Below are 12859 nucleotides of genomic sequence, written 5' to 3' on the forward strand. Positions count from 1 at the left end.
TCTTATACCGTTTTGTTTAAAGAATGAACCATTCACTTACATAGAAAGAGAACTGCATTTCAACTATTTTGAAAAATGACCAATTATGTTGTAAAGCTGCTCCTAAGTAATGATACAAAGAAATAGATTCATGCGGAAAAGATAAACATCAATTATTTTATCTTACACCTGAATCAGTCAGATGTAACAGTTTCAATCCCACTAAATGGTATTTTAATTCTACAGTAAATAATAAAGTGCTGCTACATTCCCAAGAGCGGCAATTAGACATTATTGTATTATAACTCCTGATATCCTGATAAAAAACAAAAAACCCACCACTACTTGTGAAGCAGTCGAAGAAAAACAATGACTGCACCTGAACTGGACTAAGACTTTAGATCCAACTATCAATTTATGGGAAAAAGAAAAGCCAAACATTTAAACCATATCACAGGAATGCAATCAACAAAAGTGAGTTTGTAGGAAACATCACCTGGTTGTTCCCATAAAAAAATACACTGTAAGGAAAATTTTAAAAACAGAAACAATGAAGGAGGCACTCAAAAGAGATTTGAGATATACTGACCAATCAAAATATGTGAGCCTTATTTGGACCCCAATTCAAACGTAAAACATTACCTCAAATGAATGTTCTTTATTATCCTCTAATCTGTAATCCAAAAGCACACTCAAAGACATGATGCTACAATCAAACTTGCCACTTTTTGCAGCCCAGTTTGGATGTACAACGATAGCTGGCTCATCAGGCAAAATATATCTTCTTTCCCGACGCTGGCGTTCCAGTTCCTCTTGACGTTTTCTTTCTTCTTCCTACATATTTGAAATTTTAATGGTTAAACTTCCACATACATTATGTATCATACCAAAAGAAAAAGGGTGAATTTCTAACAATAATAAAATCAACTTTAAGGGCTAAGAAGAGAACAAAGTTTAAATTTACTAAAGAAGATAGCCACTTTTATGGCTCCCAATTCTCTAATTTTCCAGGGTAAGCTGCTGCCTTCTAAAGAGGGAAAAGACCCCACAAACCTCTATTACCATCATATAAATCAGGATATTCTGGGAAAATGGGGCAATCCCCACATTTAAAAAAGAGACAGTATAATCTAGATACCAAAACCAAAATCCATGTATATTCACAACAAAATGATATGACAAGGTATTTCCACAAATCCCCAAGTAGGAGGGAGAAAGTCACAAGATCTAAAACATCTATGTGTTACTGACATCTGTGTACAGGGGAAGCAGAAGGAAGCAATGAGGTTACCTGCTGAATCTAAGAATGGGAAAACCATAAAACAGGCGATGGAAAGCACAGCAGATAAATTTAAAAATAGTAGCTGAAACTAGGAAAAGGTGAGTGAGTACAAGGGGTCAGTGTTAAGATCTAAAATGGCCAAGGCGTTCTAGGCCTACCTATGAACTTGCAAAGCTGACTTACCAGGGCATCCTTTCAGCACAGGCCAAACTGAGGAGAAACTTCTGGGAGTAGAATCAATAGTGAATAGGGCAGGAATTACAGAGAGAATAGAGACGTGGGAGGAGAAGGTCCAGATAAAAAGTGACAGATGGCAATAAAGATAGAAATCTCAGCAAGCCACCATATTTTTTGGCAGAACAAGAAAATAACAGAACATAGAGCTCTATAAAGTCAGACAAGCTATCTGAAGCAACCTCCTTCTAACAAACTTTAGAAAAACCACATTCACATAAAAATCAGCAACAGAAAGGTACTTTGGTCAAATTCCATGCAAAGTTATTATTGGAAAAAAAAAAAAGCGGGGAGAGAGAATAAGGAGCAGAATCACATCTCTGGCAGACAATGAAAGTGAACCAGAAGACATAGCCAAAAGACAGATAGAAAAACCTTAACTTACTATTTTAAAATGTGCTAAAAGCCATAAAGAAAATGTTACAAGATATGAAAGAACAACATGAGTAAATATTTTAAAAGTAGAAAATGAGGCAACAGAATTTAGGGAACAATCAGAAAAGATAGTTCCAGAAATTTAGAATAAAGGAATAAAAAAGCAAATAAACTCAACAGGTAATGCTTTATTTCCTCTAAAATCAGGAACAAGACAAGGGTGCCCACTTTCACACTATTCAACACAGTTCTGGAAGTCCTAGCCACAGCAATTAGAGAAGAAATAAAATGAATCCAGACTGGAAAAGAAGTAAAACTCTGTTAGAAGATGACATGGTCCTCTATATAAAAAACCCCAAAGACACCATCAGAAAATTACTAGAGCTAATCAATGAATATAGTAAAGTTTCAGGATATAAAATCAATACACAGAAATCCCTTGCATTCCTATACACTAACAATGAGAAAACAGAAAAAGAAATTAAGGAAACAATCCCATTTCAACAGAAAGAATAAAACACTTAGGAATATACTTATCTAAAGAAACAAAAGACCTATATGTAGAAAACTATAAAACACTGATGAAAGAAATCAAAATGACACAAACAGATGGAGAAATAGTATCATGTTCCAGAATTGGAAGAATCAATATAGTGAAAATGAGTATACTACCCAAAGAAAACTACAGATTCAACGCAATCCCTATCAAGCTACCAATGGTATTTTGCACAGAACTAGAACAAATAATTTCACAATTTGTATGGAAAAACAAAAAAAAAACCCCTCAAATATACATGGAAAAAAGACAATCTCTTTAACAAGTAGTGCTGGGAAAACTGGTCAACCACCTGTAAGAATGACACTAGAATATTTTCTAACATCATACACAAAAATAAACTCAAAATGGATTAAAGATCTAAATGTAAGACAAGAAACTATAAAACGCTTAGAGGAAAACGTAGGCAGAACACTCTCTGACATAAATCAGAAGATCCTCTATGATCTTCCTCTCAGAGTAATGGAAATAAAAACAAAAATAAACAAATGGGACCTAATTAAACTTAAAAGCTTTTGCACAAAGAAGGAAACGATAAGCAAGGTGAAAATACAGCCCTCAGATGGGAGAAAATAATAGCAAACGAAGCAACTGACGAAGAATTAATCTCCAAAATATACAAGCAGACTGTGCCATATTTGGGATCTTAGTTCCCCAACTAGGGATTGAACCCTTGCCCTGTGCAGTGGAAGCGCAGAATCTTAACCTCTGAACCACCAGAGAAATCCCAACATTCTGTATTTTAAAAAGAAAGAGAACAATCAAGTATTGATCCTGCCTTCTTCTACATGAATTTACCAAAAGGCAAACCTGTACCACTGTGTAACCAAAACAGCAGATGAGAGGAATATGTGAAAACAAAGTAAGAATTATAATACCACCATTTTTAACCTTAATAAATCAATGGATTTAGGATTTGAGGACCACTACCCACTAACATCAAAAAGTGAAAATCTGCTTTCTTCTGTTGCTGTTCTCAACAATTCAATTCTAAAGCAATTCCTACAAGCAAAGCAGGTGTCTACACGGGATTGAGGTTGGTGAAAAAAGTTTAGAGCTACAGTGGCCCAGAGTAGAAGAGCTGCCCAGTTATCAGGCACTGATATCCAAATGAAGCAAGGAGGGCATCCATACAGAGAAAGTACAGGACAGGAAATAAGACTAAAGTGGAATAAGGAGGATATACAGATTGGAGAGGGAGTGTGATGTATAACTGAGGAAGTAAGCAAATCCATTAAGTATAATAGAAGGTATGTTTCTCGTTATTGGGGAAAGGTGTTAAGATACATGGAAAGAGAAAACCAGAATGAAGTCTGTGAATGTTGGAGTAGAACTAGAGTTATTAGTGTAAGCTCATCGCTTTCAATGTACATACCACAGTAAATACAATGTGCCATTCTTCACTAAAAGGTACCAAGGCTTCCTGGGGAAATGGGTGATTTCAGAAACAGGGCAGGGATAGCAATCAATGAGACTAAAACGCTTTGTATCACAATGCAAAATAAGCAAAGTTCTCAAAAGATGACATAGGGCTATTTCCAAGAACAGAGAAGTCAACTTGAAATGCCTCTTGCTGGCCAACTCTGAGATAATTTCACTATCAAATCTACCATTACATCCATAATCAAATTTCTCCAATTATCTCAAAAATACTGTTAATGGCTTCCCCGCCCCTCCCCAACCTGATCCAGGGTCCAGTCGAGTTTCACTCAACGCATTCAGTTGTCATTATTAACCTTCTTTAAACCATTTTTCTACTTTCATCACATGAACATTTATAAAAAGTTAAGACAAGCTGCTTTGTAAAATTACATACATTCTAAATCTGTTTTCTTACGATTAAGGTAAAACATTTTTGGTAGGAAGGCTTAATAAATAATGATGTGTTACTTTCACAATACATTCCATTACTACACACATAATGTCGGTTTATCCAATTACTGTTGGTGTAACACACTTCTGACATCCCCATGTTTCAAATTCAGAAAACACCCAGGAGTTATTCTTCTGCACATGTAAGACTGAGGCACAAACAAGACTGAATGAACGGCCTCTGAGTCTTAAGAACTGAGATGCAATCAAGCACATAGCTTTAAAGCAGCAAAATTCTCAGCCAAGCACTTCACTAGAACTCAATCTCTGAACTTAATAGCTCTGTCAAGCAAATCTTCTCTGATTTTTTAATATCTAAAACATTATTATTCATTTTTAAGAAGAAGGACTGAAAACACCTGACTTACAGAAATCATTCAAATGTCTCTCAAGTGAAGAATGAATAAACACCGATACATTGATGCTGTGGAATATTATTTAGCAACTAAAAAGTACAGAAACACACAATAAAAATGGGTGAATCTCTAATGCATTTTGTTAAGTTAAAGAGATCAGACTCAAAAGGTTATATAATTCAATTTACATGATATACTTGAAAAGGCAAAACTTTAGGAAAACAGGTCAGTGGCTTCCAGAGGCTAACCAGGTAGGAGAAAAAAATGCTTACACAGAGGTATTAATATAAGCTATTTTTAGGGGATGACAGACCTTTTTTATATATGACAGTGGTGGTGGTTAAACGGCCATATGTATGTGTCAAGACTTGCACAACTGTTCACTGAAAGGATGAATTTTACTATTATGTAACTTATATCTTAATAGAAGTATATACACATACATATTTGAAGAACCCTATAAACCAATATTAAGTTTAATAGTATTAAAATTATTTAGTATATACCTCTTTATCATCTTCAGATTTCCTATCATCCTCCTCTTCCTCTTCTTTCTCAGATTTCTCTAATTCCTTTTGTTCTTCTTTTTGCTCTTCTACTTTAAGCTGTTTTGTTAGTCGGGCTATTAACTGGGATTTTAAGCCTTTGGAACTAAGAGCTCGACTTTCTAATTCTTTTCGGAGATCATTTACCTAAATATACGCAGCATAAAAACACAGAAAATGGAAACAGGATCATGAAATAAGGAATCATGCAATGATCTTCTGTATGATTTTTTTAAGTTTTGGTGAAAGGGACCCTTGTACAGCTCATAAAATATTTGTAAAAATGCTTTCAAAGAAGTTAATGCTCTTTGACCTAGAAATTCTAGTCTCTGAGAATTTACCCTAAGGAAATAACTTATACACAAGAAAAAAAACCTTTTTATACATTCTTTGTCATTATCCCGCTATCCAAAACTGTGAAGAATCAAAATATCCAATAAAAGAGTAATATTAATACCTAAGGAAAAAACAGTACATCATTTGAATGGAACAGTGTAAAACATTTAAAAATAAATTACATGGGAAACACTATTATTAATTGAAAAGGATGAGATGGCAACTTTTTCATACAACATGTTTAGAACCAACCAACCAACTACTTTATACCCAGAAAAAATAACAGAAGATAATACATCTAATTTTTAAGAAAGGTTGCTCTGTTTGAGTGATGGGCTTGAGTCATTTTTTCTTCAATATTTTATGTTACACTAATTTTTAAAATAAGCATGCATAATATTTATAGTCAAAAGAAATACAAGTTTTAAACTAAGAATCAATAGAGAAGCCATCAGTTAGACAAAAATTTCTTGAGGCTGCAGGCTTAATCTAATCTTCTGAATCTATAGGATTCTACATTAAACCTGATGTTGAGGAAAACTGATGTTGAGGAGTAGTGCAAGAGTGTCAAAAATTATGATATACATTCTCTACTTACTAAAAACCAATGTTGGCTTAAAAACTATAGTTTCATAAGAAAAATTGTGATTTTGCTGAGGACAGAAGTTAACCAAAAGGTCAGCTTTTATGTGTTAATAAACAGAAAGCTGCAAAAGCAAGCAAGTTTCTGATCTACGTAGAATTTATGTATGTGACTCTCTAGATCTACATTCACAGTATAGACCCAGAGATGCAACACCATCAAAAGATAACAGGTCCAAAGACCTTGGGAAGCAAAGAAAAACTAGTAAGTATTAATCAAAGATTTTCAAAACAGGGTCTTAAATTACCTTCTTCCTAGTTCAGATGTATTATGAATCCACAGTTTACTTTTAAATTCAATTAAAAACTGGATAATCTTTTTCTATGTTTCATTCCTTCTCCTGGAATTTAAGTTAATTAAGTGCAGAAATTCCAACTCTTGGTCAGTTCCCAAATCAGAAAACAACATTGCTCACACCATACACATATGTATATTACATTCAACAGATATTGGCTGAACTATTTAATTTTTGCACACACAAATACAACACAGAATTTTATATATAACCAGCGGACTTCATTTTTAATGACTTATATCTGAAAAACTATTGTCTACAATATCCTCTATTCCTGTTCATAGATTTCTAATTAAATATCATTACTTTCAAAGTTACCTTCATTGTCTTTGGGTCAAGTTTAGACCAATGGGTAGGAGTGGAGATTTCTTTAGCTTCACCATCATCCTTCTCTTCTTCATCCTGATATACAAAGTTAAGAACAGAATTACTATTCTGAAACCTTAAAATAAAGGTTAATTTATTTTTACAAGTCTGTTGCTGATCTGTGCAAGGTCACAAATGTTTCAGATTGTCTTCTCCTAAAGTTATTATTTAGGCAAATCCACGTACATACATTCTACCACTTTTAACTGATCACAAAGACACTCATCAGCCAATCAAAGCCAGATCTGTGAAACACAAAAGGGTGATAAATTACAACACAAAGGATATCAGGGATGCACAAACACTGCCGGTTCTCCACTAACCACACAGTGTGTGATCTTGCCCCAATTTTCAAACCACCCAAAGTTAAGACTGATTTAGTCAGACCTTTCAAATGTACCAAAGATGCCGCCACATAGCCTGAAATTTCAAATCTCTCAGACTTGTGGTTGTCCAATTTCAAATATCCATGACTAGAAATGATGACCGTGAAAGAGAAAATTTTTTAAATTTTAGAAAATGGCAAAATGTTTAAAATGGCTTAATACTGAATCTTGCTCAACAACTGGTCCCAGATTCCAGCAACTAGACCTATGATAAAAACAAAATTCTGTGCAATTTAAGCACAACTTATTTTCCTTTGAGGTCTCAGCACTCTTAAAGTTAGCATAATAGACAAATTTTTTTTAAGACAAAAGAACATACAACTATACTGCTGAAAGCTGGATTACCAGTCGCTGTTCCCAGTTATGTTCCTCCATGTGTGTTTGTTATGTAGTGTGTGGTGTGCATTTGTGCCTGTGTTCCTGTGCCTGTGAGAAGCGGAAATAGAAAAAGGGATTAGCGTTCAGTGCCTGTTCTCCATCAGCCTCCTTGCGTTCACCCTGAAGCTTCTCGACCAGCTGCTGCTTGTATCCTCGGGAGAGGGTTTCCCACTCTGAGCGGGTGGGAAGGCAATGCCAAACATCCGGGAAAAATAAAACCACTGTCTCCACATGAGCTGGAACTGTACGCCCCTTGTGGGTCTCCTCAGGGCGATGGTAGCGAATCTCTGCAAAACGGTACCTGTTGCAAGGGAAGAAGCATGTTGGAAAAAAAATTCTAAAATACATTTTAAAGACCCTAGTTCACTTGTAGCACATCAAGTAAAGAAATTTTGCTGCAAGAACTTGAGGTTGGTCTAAAGAAAAAAAAATTATAGAAGCCATAGTTCCTCTTTTGGTACATTTGTACAATATTTTATGGTTAAAAGAAGAATATGTTCCCCAAGGCATTGTCAAGTTTGATTACAGAGCTACCCATATTTTAGAGAATACCTGAAGAAGCTGGATAGCTGTTCAGATTTCATGTGCTAAAAAAAGAATGTTCTCAATTAAATCACAAGAAATACACTAAAATACACAAGACAAATAAGCCTCAAGAGAAAATATGGCTGAACAAAAATAATCAGCAACTACATCATTTTATAACAAAAGAATTATAATGAAATGAAGTTCTCTCTTGACGATCTTCTCCAGCTATGCATGAAATGAAAAATATTTTCAACATACATCCAACTTCCAAAGTACAGCGTAACAAAACATTAATATTTTCAGTTTATTTCGATTAGTTCTTAATCCTTTTCCCCCAAACATTTTTGGCACCAAATAAACTTTTGCTACAAATGAGCATTTTCCTTTGAGATTATCTGCATGATCAAGATTGCTAAAGTACAGGTGGTGGGGGTGGGAGAAGGCTGATGGACAAGAACATCTACATCAACTATTAGAAAAATATTGCTAATCAAGAAATGAATTAGTACTTACCATTGTGTGCATACACTTAGATCAATGCCTGTCAGAGCCTTACAACAACGAATAGCAGTCTTAATCAACACAAAGGGGTCTTTTTCTGGGTCTGGTCCATCCAACGAAGGAGACCAATGGCCTCCAATGGCCATGGCTTCATCCTTGCCTTTCATGCCCACTAAAAACTAATTTAAAACAAAGAATCATTTACATGTATTATGTAACCCGTCAAATTACAAATTAAATACTTGAAAAGGAAAGGAACAAACCTTTCCAATACCATTTTTACTACCTCTGGTATCTGTCAGTCAAGGAAGAGTTCAGTTCATCGTGTTCCACACTGCATTTCAGCAATGGAATAGGATTTACACATCATAACTCATCCTTCTAAAAGTATTTCCTCAGATAAAAAGTTCTTTTAAAGAAACAAGCTATAATTCAAACTTTAAGAGCATCCAGATACACTAAATCCACTAAGATTTTATTATGCTTCAAATATATAGCATCAAAACGACAGCTGAACTAGTGACATACAAATAAGATACAGCCATAATGTGCAATGAGAAAAACACCTACATCACTGCCGTAACTATATTAAAATAAGTTATAAAACAAATCGACAAAATTTAAAATGTAGTATTTTTAAATTTTATATATAGACAGAACTAAGCCAAGTAAATATACACCTAAAGTTAAAATAAATCTTTCAGTTTACCTTAACGAGTCTAGCAGGATGCTGAAATCCATCTCGAAGTTCTTGTGGGTCTTCAGCAAGAGCACATGACTTATGATACAAATCTTCCATACTAGGGCTAGCCATCAGCATTACCTATTATAGTCAAATAATTCAATCCTGTCAAAAGTCTAAAGTAATGTAAAAAAGTGAGAAGCACTACTGATTATCCTTCCATAACAGTTATCTGAAGTTTTTTTTTTTTTTTTGGTAAAAATGGAAAATGCTACAGCAGAAATGGTATTGGATACCTTATAATTATATAGTTTTAACTTTGGAAGAAATGAATTTTGATCTATGTTTATCAAATAGCAGGAAACTACTGACCATAAGCAATATACTCAATGTTATCCTGAAGACTAAAATATGGTGCATTTACCCAACAAAACATTTTATCTGGATCTATCAGAAGCCATAGAACATTTCAAAAAGCTCAATAAAATGAACTTCATCTTCACGTTTTATAAGGTTCAAAATGTTGAAGCAGTATCACAGTTTTATAGCTCAAGAATTAAGGCAAAAAAAAAGGTTAAATTACTTTGACAACCAAACAGAATCAGGCAGACAAGAAGAAAACACAGGCTTTCAGGTCTTAAACATAATAAATACTTTCTGAAGATTAACTTTGCAAACACTCTTAATACAAATAACTGCTCAGAAATTTTAGCTATGTATCACAGAATACAAACCTTTGCACTGTATAAATGATCAGCATCTGGTGGATCAAGAATGGCCATATTTTTTTCTAAGGACTCTACTTCTCTGTGCATTACATAGAAATTGCAGTAATTTCCCAGCTGAAATGGTCTTGACAAAGGGAAAGCATCCACCCATGTAAATTGAGCATCAAAAAAGTCACTAGGTATATATAAATTCTGATAACGGCGCCTTAGTTCCATCATGTCACAACTAGGACTGAAAAACAGACATAAGTAGTGAATAAAGTGCCTTAACACCAAAGATTATGCAAAGATTCACTCAATTCTAAAGCTATAAATATATAATCTGGCACAGTTAAAAGCCAGCTGAAAATGAATAGTCTAACTATTAACGAGCTTTACATTTACATAGAAGCATATGAAAATGTCGTTTTCAAATGTTTATTTACAGTTTTGAATAAACAGTACCTACGCGTTACCTTCTTTATTATTTGTGTGTAGCTTAAAATTCACTTAGAGAAGACCCTTTGAAATAACTTCAAATCAAGTTCCAGAGAAGATCTGAACAAAATCAATTCTGCTTCAGTTGAAGCTGTATTTTTGAGAAAATTATGGTTCATACAGAATGAATACAAAGAAGGAATAAGAATAGTACCAATGAGTATGACAGCTCCTCCATCAGGCTTATACAGTGTAGAAGAAAAAAAAACCTTTATTTCTTCGCATCTCTATACCTCTCTATTTAATGATTAAGATCCATACCTGATTATGTAAAGAGAGGATAAGTTTCTTGTCTTTTAAATGTGACATACTGAATTTATTTTTAGAGGATGATTTCCTTTTTCCTAAGAAACAGAACATTTAAAGGAGAGACACTCAAAAGTAAATCAATCTAGCAAAAAGGCTGAGAGATATGTTAAAAGCATAATGAAAAGTGGAAAACACCAATAGAATGTAAGATAAAAACATTAACTACACTGTTCTTTTAAAAAACAAAAAGTACAAAATGTGAGCTCTATGTATCCACAGGGATGTCTTTTCATCTGAAACCTAAAATATAGAATTATATACTTGTCATTACAGTTGCTGACATATTTGGATAAAATTTTGCTGTCAAAATATCAAAAATGTGAAGTTATTTGAGTGTCATTGTTTTTTAAAAGAAGTGTTATAAACAAAAAATGTAATAGTTTTAGTTTTGCATCACTAGAATTTTTGAAGTCATGTTTTATCCTATAGGAATAAAATCTATAAATGAATGAAACATCACCACTTCTTGGCATATATTCCATATTATAATCACATTACTACAAGAAAATCTTGATTTCCACAACTACTGATGAGAAATATGGAAACTTTAAAATAACTTTTATTTGTAATGTATTCCTCTGATATCGGGGAATTTACTTCAAAGTGATGAAGTGATACTGTGAAGATTTAACTTGAAAGGATAAAGAACAGCTGCTCAAATTACATCCTAAGTATCAATTCCTCCCAGAATAGCATTCAAGACTAGGAACAGATGAGTTTAAAAGCAGAGTTGCTCTAATTAATATCTGGAGAAGTGGTTTTGTTTCAAATGAATTCCTCTGAAATATGCAGACAGATATTTTTTAAATATGCAAGTAAACAGGAGTAACAAAACTAATAAAAATTAAGAACCACTAGTGATTTTACCACATGCAAACTGCATAGTTATTTGTTCCTATGTCAAACAGTTTTAAACAATTTCACTGATTCATTTTTCTTATTTTACTGTAAATTTGCTTTTACCACCTGTTAATTTATCTTATACACAACTACCAGTTCCAAGGCTTTTAGATGATTCTTCCTTTCCTTTAGAGTAAATTAATCATTTATCAATTTGCTTCTTTATGAATTACAATTTTGCACCTGTTACCTAGCTGGCCACCAAATCCCAACCATCACTATCTACCCAACCATCACTATCTACAACTGCCATACACTGGATTAAGTACTTTACTTATATGAAATCAACTCAACCTCACAATTAATTCTGATAGTTAATATAATTTCCATTTCACAAGTGAAGCTCAAAAATTCTTGGTAACTTTCCAGTTATTTCTGATTTCAAAAGCTAATATATATATATGTATACACACATATGTGTATATGTTGTATGTCTGTTAAGTACATACATAGAACTATGTTTCTATTATACTACACAGCCACAGAGAACTTGAAATAACTGGTCACTACTGTATCATCACTTCATCATACACAATGAACTATGCATGACCTTAATAAAGTCATCAATAAACTAGAATCTTAAATAATTTTACTTTCAAGGAACAACTTCATTACAGAGGGGCTGCCTTTTTCAATAGCTAGTACCTTTAATGAGTATATGAAAATAATACAATCTTGCAAAGAACATAAATGCTAATTCAAATTGCGTTTCTGCTCTTCTATAACTAAGAACTAAATGTTATGAAATCAAAATTGTAACCAAAAAATTCTCTAAATGTAACACATTCCTCCAAATTACAAAAAGTACAAAATCAGTAATTTAAGAAAACAATGGGGAAAAAAAAGAACTTACCAATCTAAAGAAAACTTTGAAAACTGAACTGTGTAACGTGGGACAACACGTCGGACTCTCCGAGGTGACCGTTCTCTCTCTCTCCGAGGAGATCTCTCTCGGGAACGTTTTCTCTGAGGAGATCTTTCTCTGGATCTACGTCTTTCTCTCTCTCTTTCACGACTTAAAGCAGATTTTTCTAAAATTACTTTTTCTAGCATTATCAAAGAGTTCTTTAATGAAGTAAATTTAGTATGTATAAGCATATATATAAATATAAGCAACATTTCACAGCGTAC

The 12859-nt window shown here is 33.6% G+C and overlaps 1 protein-coding gene and 1 non-coding gene across 20 annotated transcripts in view; both read right to left on the minus strand.

Moving 5' to 3' along the window:
- Window positions 1-12859, minus strand: part of CCAR1 (cell division cycle and apoptosis regulator 1) — a 44220-nt gene that overhangs the window by 10603 nt on the left and 20758 nt on the right. For all 19 annotated transcript variants that reach the window (XM_081568792.1, XM_081568812.1, XM_081568815.1 and 16 more), the window contains 8 exons: window positions 12582-12743; window positions 10049-10274; window positions 9342-9455; window positions 8645-8811; window positions 7694-7904; window positions 6792-6875; window positions 5161-5346; window positions 622-813 (listed from right to left, as the gene is read on the minus strand). In XM_081568792.1, coding sequence (XP_081424918.1) covers window positions 622-813; window positions 5161-5346; window positions 6792-6875; window positions 7694-7904; window positions 8645-8811; window positions 9342-9455; window positions 10049-10274; window positions 12582-12743 — 1342 coding nt within the window. The remainder of the gene's footprint in view (window positions 1-621; window positions 814-5160; window positions 5347-6791; window positions 6876-7693; window positions 7905-8644; window positions 8812-9341; window positions 9456-10048; window positions 10275-12581; window positions 12744-12859) is intronic.
- LOC145540070 (small nucleolar RNA SNORD98) lies at window positions 8943-9007 on the minus strand. Its single transcript, XR_014078197.1, has one exon. It is a non-coding gene; the product is annotated as a small nucleolar RNA SNORD98 (small nucleolar RNA).

The sequence above is a fragment of the Giraffa tippelskirchi genome, chromosome 2, assembly GCF_054371585.1.
Source record: "Giraffa tippelskirchi isolate mGirTip1 chromosome 2, T2T-mGirTip1v1.2.pri, whole genome shotgun sequence".
NCBI lineage: Eukaryota > Metazoa > Chordata > Mammalia > Artiodactyla > Giraffidae > Giraffa > Giraffa tippelskirchi.